The sequence below is a fragment of the Ailuropoda melanoleuca genome, chromosome 8, assembly GCF_002007445.2.
Source record: "Ailuropoda melanoleuca isolate Jingjing chromosome 8, ASM200744v2, whole genome shotgun sequence".
In the NCBI taxonomy this organism is placed as follows: domain Eukaryota; kingdom Metazoa; phylum Chordata; class Mammalia; order Carnivora; family Ursidae; genus Ailuropoda; species Ailuropoda melanoleuca.
This window is the reverse complement of record NC_048225.1, coordinates 24,040,495-24,053,743: the sequence shown is the minus strand read 5'-3', so window position 1 is coordinate 24,053,743 and position 13,249 is coordinate 24,040,495. Positions and strand designations below refer to the sequence as shown.

The 13,249-nt window shown below is 37.9% G+C and overlaps 1 protein-coding gene across 7 annotated transcripts in view; it reads left to right on the top strand.

The window, feature by feature from the left end:
- Nucleotides 1–13,249, top strand: part of ARHGAP32 (Rho GTPase activating protein 32) — a 201,124-nt gene that overhangs the window by 75,046 nt on the left and 112,829 nt on the right. For all 7 annotated transcript variants that reach the window (XM_034666075.1, XM_019796882.2, XM_019796864.2 and 4 more), the window contains one exon: nt 9,685–9,771. In XM_034666075.1, coding sequence (XP_034521966.1) covers nt 9,685–9,771 — 87 coding nt within the window. The remainder of the gene's footprint in view (nt 1–9,684; nt 9,772–13,249) is intronic.

Here is a 13,249-nt window from a genome sequence, read left to right as displayed (position 1 = left end):
AACCACCTCTTAGCGGTTGTTTTCTTTATTTCGTTTATTTCTGATCTATTCCATTTATTTCTATTTCATTTATTTTTTGATTTTAGATAGTTCTTTCTTTCTGCTACCTTTGGGCTTAGTTTTTTCTTTTTCTAGTTCCTTGAAGTATAAAGATAGGTGGTTTATTGGAGATCTTTTTTCTCTTAGTATAGGCATTTGTCACAATAAACTTCTCTCAGAACTAATTTTTTTTCCTTTTTTAAAATTAATTTATTCGTTAGTCAGAGGTAGGGAGGGAGTGCACAAACAGGGGGAGCAGCAGACAGAGGGAGAGAGAGAAGTAGACTTCCTTCCCAGCAGGGAGCCTGATATGGGACTTGATCCCAGGACTCTGGGATCATGACCTGAGCTGAAGGCAGACACTTAACCGACTGAGCCACCCAGGCATCCCTCTCAGAGCTATTTTTGTTGCATCTCAGAAGTTTTGTTACATTTTACTTCCATTTTGTTTTTTTCAAGATATTTTTTATTTTGCTTTTGATTTCTTTTTGGACCCAGTGGTTGTTCAGGGGTGTATTATTTAATTTGCACATATTTGTGAATTTTCCAGCTTACTTGCTCTTACTGATTTTTAGTTTCATACCAGTTGGAAAAGATACTTGGCATGATTTCAGTCTCCTTAAATTTCCTGAGTCATATTTTGTGACATAACATGTGTGCTGTCCTGGAGAACATTTCATATACATTTAGGAAGAACATGTAATCTGCTGCTGTTGGATGGAGTGTTTTGTATATGTCTGTTAGATCCTTTTCTTTTAAAATATAGTTTAAATCTAATGTTTCCTTATTGATTTTCTGCCTTATTGATAATCTTTCCATGTTAAAAGTGGGGTATTTTTTTTTAAAGATTTTATTTATTTATTTGACAGAGAGAGAGAGACAGCCAGCGAGAGAGGGAACACAAGCAGGGGGAGTGGGAGAGGAAGAAGCAGGCTCCCAGTGGAGGAGCCCAATGTGGGGCTTGATCCCAGAACGCCAGGATCATGCCCTGAGCCGAAGGCAGACGCTTAACGACTGAGCCACCAAGGCGCCCCGAGAGTGGGGTATTAACATCCTCATTACTGTTGTGTTGCTCTGTATTTTTCTTTTTGTTTCTGTCGATATTTACTTAATATATTTTGGTGCTCCAATGTTGAGTGCATAAATATTTACAGTTGTTATATATTCTTTATGAATTGACCCCTTTGTCTTTATGTAATGATTACCTTTGTCTGTTGTAGCACTTTTTGACTTAGGTTTATTTTTGTCTAACATAAGTATAGTCATCTCTCTTCTCTTTTGGTTTCCATTTGCAAGGAATATTTTTTCCCTATTCCTTCAGTTTTAGTGTATATATCTCTTCACTTTTAGTCCTTAAAGCTAAAATGAATGTCTTTTAGGCACCTAGTAGATAAATCTAGCTTTTTATCCATTTAGCCACTCTCTGTTACTTTATCAGTAACAGTAACAGTAATCAGTAACAAAAATTTAATCAGTTTACATTTAAAATAATTACAGGTGGAGGCTGGGAAGATAGTGGAGTAGGAGGACTCTAAGCTTACCTAGTCCCCCAGAAACAACTAGATAACACATCAGTGTCAAAAACCTAGATAACAACCTGAAGATTGGCAGAACAAATGCCACGATTAAAAGTAGAGAAGAGGCTATATCAAAGAAGTTAGGAAGGACAGAGATGCAGTGAGGAGCTAAATAGATAATGTGGCCCGTCTGTGGGAGAAAGGGATCTGTGGGTGCAGAGAAGGAAGAGAAACAGACTCTCACACCAGGGAGCTCACCTAAGGAAGCCAAATCCCCTTTACATTTGGCTTTGAAAACTAGAGGGGCTAAATTTTGTGAGTTCTTACAACTAGCGGGACTTAAAGCCTGGAATTTAAAAAATTAGTGGGTTCAGCTCTGGGATGGTTGGAAGGCAATAGGACCTGAGTCCCTGCCCTGGAAGAGATAGCACAACAAAAAGCCGCAGAGATATAGCATGGAAGCAGCAGTTTGAAAAACACCTGGGTCATAGGGGAGGGAGAGTTATTGACTAATCTCAGAGTGTGTCAGAGAGGGACAGAGATTGCTGGGAGATTCCTCCAGGAACAAAGCAGCTGGCAGGTGCCACTTCATTCCCCCACCCCCCACATAAACACACTGGGCACCTGCGGGAACCAGCAAACACGTGCTACCTAGCCCTTGGATCTTTAGGGAATCAGCCCTTTCCTGTCATTCTTGCCTCAGTCTCACCTCTGTGGGTTCTCTCCCCTAGAGGAACAGCACATACCTCGCCAGTAGTGTGTCTTCGACCTATACACTTTGCAGGGCCTTGGTTTAGGTGGTGGCAGAAGTGGTGGTGGGCCCCCTTCTGCAGAAGAATGGGTGCATGTTGTTAAAATTGTGAGCCCCACACAAACTTTGACCCCCCCCCCCCCCCCACCGGTGGCCTTGGTCCAGCGCCGGCAGCAGGTCTCATTTTACAAACAGATTGGCAGGAATCTTGTTAAAACTGCACACCTTGCCTGGCCACCAGGTCCAGGCCTGGGGATGGGAGGCACATCCCCTCTTGCTGATGCACAAACCTTGTAGGCACTGTGTGATTAGTCCCCTCCAATATGCTGTTGGCTGGAACCCATTCAAACCAGCGCCACAAACCTGGTTGTGTGCAAACAGCCCCCAAAAGGGCCAGCATCACACCAAAGTGACTCCTTCCTTGGAATATAACCACATACACCAGTCAGATTGCTGTCCCAGCAGTCGTCTGGGAGCAAAGAGTTGCTCCGATTGCAGGGCCCACCCACCAACAAAAACATGGCAGGGGATAACACACAGGGATGGCCTGCAGTTTGGTGCTGCTGTATGTCTGGCAAATGCTTGGTCTGACTAAATTCATGCCCAGGGTGGCCCCAGACTGGTCCACTAACACCACAGAGAGCAAACACTTCCCACAACAGGCGAAGAGAGCCAGAGCAGTTGACTGGACAGGAAAAAGCAGCCCAGACATAACAGTGGGGTGCACACAACACACGTAGAAGACACCCTTGAGGCACCAGGTTCCAGTAAGCATGGAACGCTGCACTGCAGGGCACGACAGGATCTCTTCTTCATGAGGCCATTACTTTCAGGAGCAGGGGATGTAGCTGACTTTTCTAACACAAAGAAATAGACACACAGAGTAAGACAAAAGAGACAAAGGAATATGTCCCAAATGAAACAATAGGTCAAAACTACAGCAAGAGACCTAAGTGAAATGGAGATAAGTAATGTGCCTGATAGAGAATTTAAAATAAAAGTCATAATGATACTCATTGGACTTGAGAAAAGAGTGGAAGATATCAGTGAGCCATTAACAAGGACAGAAGAACCAATCAGAGATGAACACAATAAATGAATTTAAAAATACACTAGATGGAATACATACCAGACTAAGGGAAGCAGAAAATGAATCTGCAACCTGGAGAACAGAGTAATGGAAACTAGTAAAGCTGAACAGGTGAAAGGGAAAAAAAAATTATACAAAGAGAATGGACTTAGGGAACTCAGTGATTCTATCAAGCAGAATAACATCTGTATTAAAGGGATCCCAGAGGAAGAAGAGAGAGAAGAGTGAGCAGAAAATTTATTTGAAGACATAATAGTTGAAAACTTCTTAAATCTGGGGAAGGAAACAGAAATCCAGATTTAGGAGGTACAGAGATCCCTCAACAAAATCACCTCAAGGAGGTCCACACCAGGACACATAGTAATTAAAATGGCAAAAAGTGGTGATAAAGAGAGAATTTTAGAAGCAGAAAAAAGAAAAGAAGACTGATAAATACAAGGGGAAACCTATAAGGCTATTAGCGGATTTTTCAGCAGGAACTTTGCAGGCCAGAAGGGAGTGGTATGATATAATCAAAATGATGAAAGGAGAAAACTGCAGCCAAGAATATGCTATCCAGCAAGGCTGTCATTCAGGAGAAAAAAAAGAGGACTTCAAATAAAATCAGAAATGAAAAAGGAGAAATAACAACTGACACTACAGAAATGCAAACAATTCTAATTCTATGACATGATTTCACTCATACCTGGAACTTAAACAGACAAAAGAACAAGGAAGAAAAAAAGACAAAGCAAAAAACAAATTCTTAACTAAGAGAACAAAGCAGTGGTCACCAGAGGTGAGGTGGGGGTGGGTGGGTGAGGTAGGTGAAGGGAATTAAGAGTATACTTGTCCTGATGAGCACTGAGTAATATATGGAATTGTTGAATCACTGTATTGTACACCTGAAATTAATATAACACTATGTTAACTATACTGAAATTAAAAATATTATGTGGGTGAAATAAATCAACAGTTAGACTTGGGAATTCGGTCCTTTGGTTAGTGAACTAGGAATAGGACGTAGAGATGAGGAATGAAGTAGTTGGAATGGACGAGGGATGAGACTGTCTTGCATATCTCTAAGAGAAAGAATCATTTTCCCTGGCTGGCTTTAACTGGACATTGGTCCAGAAATAGAAGAGTAGAAGCCCTAACTACTTTCATTCAGCCTTAATTTCACAAATCATAGTAGTACTAAATGAGAAACCTCTAGGGGAAAAGGTTAATGACACAAAGAGTTTTGCTAATATAAAGCATCAAGGGTGCTTTTACTTTGTTATTGTAGTGAAGAATAGCAAAGTGTATTTAACTGTCAAGCCACAACATACAGAGAACAGTAGTTAGGAAGGATAAAGACTTGCCTTAAATTTAAATCTCTACTAATTATTTTATCATGAAATTGATTTCTGACTAGATTGTAAGAAGTTCTGCTGTGATATTCTGCTGTAACAAAGTTTACACTGACATCCTCTGAAATGACTGCAATTTCTGTTAAGCTTGTTTTAGGAGACTGCGTTTGTTTAGAGCGTTTCATACAGATAACTGCTCATTTAAAGTTATGAGTGGTTTCTCATGGGTATAGAATTTGCTCATCAAGCTTATAACCTTGATCTTATTGACTTTGACCTCACAGATTTTGTTCTAAATAAATCAGCTAATACAAAAAAAAATAGTTATTGATAGTTCAGGACATTTTGTTAATTGTTTATCTGTATTTCCTTTGTTATCTTCTTACTCTTGTTGTCTTCCCTGGTGATCTGATGAGTAGTTATGGCATTATACTTTGCTTCCTTTCTTCTTCCTTCCCTGTATCTACTCTAGGCTTTTTCTTTGTGATTACTATGGAGCTTACATAAAATATCATATGATATCCTGTTTTAAGCTGATAAGAACCTAAGTTGTATTGCATAGAAAAACTGTTCTTTTCTTTGGCTCACATTTTATATTATTGTTATTACAACTTATATCCTTTTCTATTTGGTATTTATTTAAAAACTATTGTAGCTATAATTATTTTTAATTTGCCTCTCAACTTCTATTTTAGAGGTAAAAGTGATTTATATATTACTCTTTCAATAAAAGAGAATTTTGAATTTGACTATGCATTTACCTTCATTCTTGAATTTTATATGTTTATGTTTTTACCTTGTTAATTAGTACCTTTTCATTTCAGCTTGAAGAGCTCTTTAGAATTTCTTATAATGCAGGTATAGCAGTGAACACTCTCTGCTGTTACTTGTTTGGGAAAGTATCTCGCCTTCATTTCTGATGGGCAGCTTGTCAAGTATAGTATTCTTGTTCGTCAGTTTTCTTCTTTCAGTACTTTGAACATACTTCCCACTCTCGCAGTCTGCAAAATTTCTGCTGAAAAATCTGCTGATAACACTATTATAGGGATTCCTTTGTATGTAAAAGTCTCTTTTCTCTTGCTGCTTTTGAAATTCTTTCTGTTTGATTTTTGACTGATTATAATGTGTCACGGTAAAATCCTCTTTCAGTTCAGTATGTTTGAGCTTCACATACCTGGATATCCATATCTCTTCTCAAATTGGGGAAATGTTCAGCCTTTATTTCTTTAGATACACTTTCTGCCCCTTTTTCTCCTCTTCTTTTGGGGCTCCAATAATGCATGTATTGTTACACTTAATGTATCCTGTAAGTTCTGTAGTGTTTCTTCATTGTTTTTCATTTCTTTTTCTTTTTGCTTTTCTGACTGGATAATTTTAGTTAGAATTTTTAGTCATTCCCCAAATTTGTTTTTTCTTCCCTTTTTTACTTTCTTTCTCTTCACTGATATTTTCATTTATATATACATTGTTTTTCAGGTTTCCTTTAGTTGTTTTAACTCTTCGAATGTGTTTTATATAGTACGTTTAAGATCTGTTATGTCCTATATCTGAATTTCTCAGGGATTGCTTCTGTTGGTTTATTACTATTTTTTCTAGTGAATGACCCATGTGTTCCTGTTTCTTTGTATATTTTGTGAGTTTTGTTGTTGTTGTTGCATAGTAGACATTTGGATACTATAATGTAGTAACCGTAGAACTCAGATTCTATCCCTTACCACGAGTTTGCTGTTTTTGATCCCGAGGGCTGCAGTCTGTGTTTTTAGTGACTTTTCCAGGCTGTTTTTGAAGATTGTGTTCCATATCCTATGTGCTCACTGATGTCTTTTCTTTTACTTGTGTTCAGATAGTGTTTTATTAGGGAATTCCTTGAATGCCATGAACTAAAAATAAAAAATAAAAAAATAAATAGTAAGCCAGTCTTTACACATTTCCTTTGTGTTGAGAGACTCATTCAGCAATTAATCAGGCTCTTTACAGCTCTGTCTTAGCCTGGACAGTAGAGGTGAAAGCTTAGGAAATCTTTATGTCTTTTGTGCATGTGTCCTACCCTGAACATATTCGTGGCTTTCTCTATGTCCCAGCATACACAGACACTTCTGAATGCTTGCATTTCCTGAGGAACCTCTCTCCCCAGGTCTTTCTCCTGGGCGTTAAGCTGTTTCTTTTATGTCGTAGCTATAATCTTTTGCTTCAGGTGACTGAGACTTTTAGTTCACTTTACAATATTTTAGCAATGCTGCTTTTTTAAAATCCCCAGGCGAATTCCAATTTAGGTGAAAAAGAGATATGGGTTCCTTGTGTCAACCCTTCATGTAACTGCCAGACAGACTGATCAGAACAGACAGATACAATAGTTTGTTAATGATGTCTCTGCTCCTTCCAGATGCAAGGAGGAGGGTCCCACCCTGGGGAGCTAGGGCTACTGTCTACAGGAGTGCTGCTGAGATGGGGAGGGGAAGAGCAAGGGTGGGTAAAAACACCACAAAGCTTTCCTGCAAGTTACAAGTGGGCTTTTTTCTTGATTTGTTGTTCTCATGATGATTGTAAACCATCTACTCTCTTCTAGATTACTGAGAAAGTTGGTTGCGAGAGTTTTTGCTTGTTTTTTCTTGTTTCTATGAAGGGAATGGAGTTTGGAGTTGCCTACCCTGCCATTTTATTGACACCATTTGACCATGCTTCTTTTCTGTTAAGTCCTCCCCACCCATCTTTTTGCCTTTTTGGGGAAGTTTCTTCTCCTCTTCTTCACTCTCCTCTCTGCCCTTGTTCTTTTTAGAGAGGTTGATTTTATTCCTAGTCTTTATTTCTTTTGTAGTTATGGCCATTTTAAAATTTTATACTCTTCCTTGTGGTTTGGATGTTTAAGAGTTGTTTTTTTCCCCCTCCATTGAGAGGAATTGAAAATTGGTGAGACTACAAGATCTCTTTGTGCTTTACTTGTGAGCCACCAGTTTTCTGAACTGAAGGAGAGCATGTGCTCTTTCTCTGTCTCTTCTTTGCTGCCTGGTTGCTAGTTCTCTTTGTTCTCCAGTCCTTTCCCCAGTCTCCTGTGCCAGCAGAGAGCCCTCTTCTGTCTACTCTACCATGAACTTTGGTGTAGAGCTGCTTCTCACTCTCTGAAGCCCTGGGTTTCCTCCAAGGGTTTCTCCTGGCTTTTCTGTGCCACCTCCAGCCTTCAGTTGTTGAGTATCTTGAATGCCTCAGAAGGTGCTCTCTGAGCTTTCCCTCCCTGCTCCCCATCTACAGTGGTTAGCTACAGCATGCTCGGGGAGACGCCGCACACTTCTCATCTCTCTCTGTGCTCCTCTTCTTCCCCCAGCCTCTGGTGCACTGACCCTATAACCTGGGGTCCGGTGGGCGTTGACTTTTTGCTACAGGTTTCCCTTGGAATTTTCATTCATTACTCCAGTCCACATGCAGTCTTCAGGGTTTGGCTGATTTCTTCTTAACCTGCCTAGTGCCAGTTCTTTATCCTTCTGCTGCTTTACCAGGCTTCTGAGCATGTCTAAGTCTCTTCTATCTCATGAATGTCTCGGCACTTTAGCTTTTTAGTTCACTTAGAGTTTTTCTTACCCCTAATTCTTTTTTTAAAAGTATGATTTTGTAGTTAATCTGTCTTATTTTGGCTGGTATGAGAATGATCATTATCTTGTGAACTTCTGCTTAATACTAGAGTGTTTTTAAAAATACTTCAGTGATATTGCTCTCAAAAATAGAGAATATGTGGGGCGCCTGGGTGGCTCAGTCGTTAAGCGTCTGCCTTCGGCTCAGGGCGTGATCCCGGCGTTCTGGGATCGAGCCCCACATCGGGCTCCTCTGCTGGGAGCCTGCTTCTTCCTCCCCCACTCCCCTGCTTGTGTTCCCTCTCTCGCTGGCTGTCTCTCTCTCTGTCAAATAAATAAATAAAATCTTTATTAAAAAAAATAGAGAATATGTGTTTATCTTTTCTTTTTTATAATATTAACTCTAATGATGGTAACGTTAAGTACTTATGAGTAGTAGGCATCTTGGTGAACACTTTAAATGCATTATCTCATTTGATACTCACAAACTTGAGAATAGGTATTGTTAATCATTCTCATTTTCCCGATGAGAGGTTAAGTAGGTAGGTCAATATTATACAGCTAGTTAGTGACACTTTTGAACTCAGAGCTGTCTGTCTCTGGAGCATAATTTGCAAATTCATATCACTGGGTGGGGAAGATATCTAATACAAATGCAAGAAGAGAGTAGTGCATGAAAAAATAACAAAGCAAGCAGCATGATGAATGATAGTTACCATTCAGCTATCTAAGCTGGTGGCAAAGTCTTTTGCAGGATACATGCCTCATTTAAAGAGTTGGGTCACTTTTCAGTTCCAGCCAGTTGTTGCTCATGTGAGAATATGGGTCCAATATTTTAGATTTTCTGATCTTTCAATAGAAGCCAGAAATCTGTATTTTTCATATGAAATGACTCTTTCTAAATTGTTGCTGCTGGTTTAGGTAAAAATAAAATAAAATCTGGTGTGCAGATATACGTGATAAGTCTGAAGTGACACACATCTGCAGGCCCAGCCTGCTCTCTGGGAAGCCAATTTCCAGTCTCTGGAATGGAACCTGAACTTTCTTTTAACCACTTGCTCATGCTGTCTCTCAGTGCCCACCTTACTGCCTTCTTTCCACATATGTGCTAAATAAATTAAGTGAAGACCTTCTCTTGAATGAACGTATTTTATTTACTGCTCTTATGCAGTTGTGCTACTTTAAACTATGAAGACAATACTTAGAAATATATTTTTAAAAACATCCTGAATTCTGTTTTATCTTCAGAAGCTATAGAGTTCCATTGAAAGTCATATCTTACAGTGAGTTGATGTGAGGGTTTAAGTATTACTGAATGCCTAGTTTATTCTTACTCATTAATCATGACTTTCCCTCTCTTCTGCCCCCCCCGCCTTTTTTTTTTTTTACATAGCTTTCACTTTCAGAAGAACAGAATGAAGTAACGAAAAATGGCTGTGAATCTAAAGAGCTGGTCTACCTCGTGCACATTGCTTGTCAGGTAATTTTGTGGATACGTAGATTCCTTTTGATGCGTTTTTTACGGCATCTGATAGAATTCACAGAAAGATACTTGTATGATATTGAAATGAAATTGGACTATGCATGAGCATTTGTTAAGAAAATGAACGGTATCCTTTAAAAAAGAAATAAATGTGTTCATACAAAATTACATGGAATGCACAGTTTAGTATTGTAACTTGCATATCTTCTGTCTGCATTTTTAGAAAGTTTTTAAGGCTTTAGACATTTGTGGACAAATAACAGTGACTATGGTAACACAGATGTTTCGTTTTATTCTTTCTCCTAGTCATGCTGGCAATTCTGCACGTGCTCAGAGTTGAAACAATTAATAGAATCAGTCCTACAGATATTTAATTTACAAGCTTAAATGAAAACTCTTCTTGTAAGAGTAAAGGAAATACATCTTTTGTTGATGATAAGTTTAAATGAATCAGCTACTGATCACCTATTACAATAAAAGAGCAAACTAAGTTTCACTTGTCTCTGCCTGAGATGCTCACTTTTCTACCACGCAGGAAGTTTCACTGTAGTGAATGTGTGTATGTTTTAGAAGGGGACTGTTTCCTGACACTTAGTGTTAGAACGTTTACCATGACTTCTCTTAATGAGATTTGAAGTAGGTCATTTGTAGCATTGATTATTTCCTCCACCAACTAAGTAGTTTAGTTTCTTTGCTTACTTCACTTTCATTAAGCCTTATGTCTAGTTTTAAATTAGTGATTGTAAAGTAATTGTTTTTGAGAAAACTTTCTTTTGTGCGAAGTTTTTAGTTTTCCTTGGGAAAGAGTAAGATAGGAGCATTTATGGTTTTTCCCCCCCAAAAGTATTATTCCTGTACCTGAAGTTAAAAATTACATAATCTTGAAAAGTCTAATGCTTATCTTATATGGGAAATACCTAAGTTCTTAGTGTTGGTGATTTTAAAGGAAACCTTTCAGAATTAAGTGCTTTTATTTATTGCTGTCAGAATATGAGATTGGAAGTTGAATTTAGCTTGTATATAAATAAGATGGCCAAAGTTTCATATTGTTAATATATGTTTTATTGAGTGTCATCTTGGGTCCTTTGAGGAAGTGTGCAGTTCTGAATCACTAAGTTTCGTGTTATGTTTCATAAAATCCTTCGTTTTCGTGACTTAATTTTTTTAAAGATTTTATTTATTTATTTGACAGGGAGAGAGAGAGCATAAGCAGGGGGAGTGGCAGACAGAGGGAGAGGGAGAAGCAGGCTTCCCACTGAGCAGGGAGCCCAGTGCAGGGCTTGATCCCAGGACCCTGGGATCATGACCTGAGCCGAAGGCAGATGCTTAACCGACAGAGCCACCAACTGAGCCACCCAGGCACTGCATTGTAACTTAATTTTTAAGTGAAAATAACTCATGTGTTTTGGTGAACCATTACTCATACATAAATGTAAATCATATCTTCTTTATCTAGAGTACATGATTGTCATGTCAGTAATGAATTTATTAATCCCTCTGTAACCTAACATCTTTTAGCATCTTTCCTTCTCACCATTAGTTTCCATATGATCTGACAATCCAAACAGTTTTATTCTCGTAAGCAAAACAAAATGTTACAAACACTTGTGCTATTTTTTAAGTGACCTTCAAAAGGTAAGCTTGGTATTTTGGAACCATATGTCAGAAAGTATATTTGTCATTTGATTATGCTTCCATGAATTAGTGACCTAGCTAGTTAGGCTATTTCCTGGTTGTAAGTATCTTGTCAATCTGCTTAAAAAATTTCAGACTTCTCAGTATACTATTCATTACATCAAAGTAGTAATTTACTGCAATATAATAATGCCATTGCACTTCTCTGCAGTACTGTAAGTGATCATTGAGGCCCTCCCATGGCTTACTTTCTGTAGTCTGACAAATGTGTCAGCCATAAATCATATTAAATTGGAATCCTATATTTTTTAAATAACTAATATTATATAATAGACTCATAATCAAGCCCTCTCATTTTGCCAATGAGGAAATTATGGCCCAAATTACTGATGTGGCCTTCCTAAGTTATGTGAAATCATAGCAGGAACTGCTAATGACTTCAGTGCCCTGATTGCCAGTTTTTCCTGCATCTCAGTGGAATTCACAATCTAGAACAGATTTAAGAGATTGCTTAGTCTTCAGATAAGATACGATCACCATTACATGCTGGTATTTCTCATATATTATGTATTTTTGCTTTGTCATTTTTAAAGTACACTTGAAATTCTTTTTATTTAACCCACTCATCTCTTGTTCTTTAATCTTAGAAAATGGCTAGTTAAACAACTGTGATTTTTTTTTTTTCACCTTTCTGGAGGTTAAGTTATACTGATTCTGTTAGGTCTTATCTTTGAAACTTTTAATTGTGCTTTTGCCTCTGCCCTTCAAGTTTTTGTTTCTTGTTTTGAAGTCAGAAATGTAAACCATGTCTTTCATACTGAAATGATCCAAATTCAGTAGGCATTTTGATTATCTATGTGTCTAGTATACACATATTGTGACATGCAGTACAACATTTCATTCTTTCAACAACTGTGTGAGGGTAAATAGTCTGTTTTTCATTTTACAGCTGATGAATCTAAGTCTTGCGAATGTTAATAACTTCCCCAAGGTCATAAAATTAAAGACAAAGACCAGGATTTGAATGTCAGTCTAGTGGTTTTTTTTTCCTATTCTTCTGTCATTTTCTAATATGATTTATAGTTGATTAGCTACTCTGAAATCTGCAAGCATATCCTAAATGTTAATAAAGAATTACAGAAATGTACTGAGAGTGACAGTCAAGTTTCTTTGAGTGACTTAAGTGGAGAGAGTGTAAATACCATTTGTAAGTACATATTTGAAGACATACATATGTATCTTTTTTTCTGATTTAAAAGTGTGGGGGCGCCTGGGTGGCACGGCGGTTAAGCGTCTGCCTTCGGCTCAGGGCGTGATCCCGGCGTTGTGGGATCGAGCCCCACATCAGGCTCTTCCTCTATGAGCCTGCTTCTTCCTCTCCCACTCCCCCTGCTTGTGTTCCCTCTCTCGCTGGCTGTCTATCTCTGTCAAATAAATAAATTTAAAAAATCTTAAAAAAAAAAATTAAAAGTGTGGGTTTATGANTTCCCTCTCTCGCTGGCTGTCTCTATCTCTGTCAAATAAATAAATTTAAAAAATCTTAAAAAAAAAAAAATTAAAAGTGTGGGTTTATGAGTTTTTAGGATAAAAACAGTTTTAGAAATTTCGGAAAATATGGGAAATGGAGAAAAAAGAAGAAAATTGTCATAATACTACTACCCCGAGATTGCCTGTTTACATTTTTGCATATTTCTGCTTTGTTTTACATAGTTGTGTTTTATAATTGAATATAGGGGTATATATATAATTTTACATTATTTTTTATTTATAAAGCATTCCTCCATGTTGTTATAATCTCTCTGTAACCATTAGGTAATTAATTAATTTACTGTAGTTGACA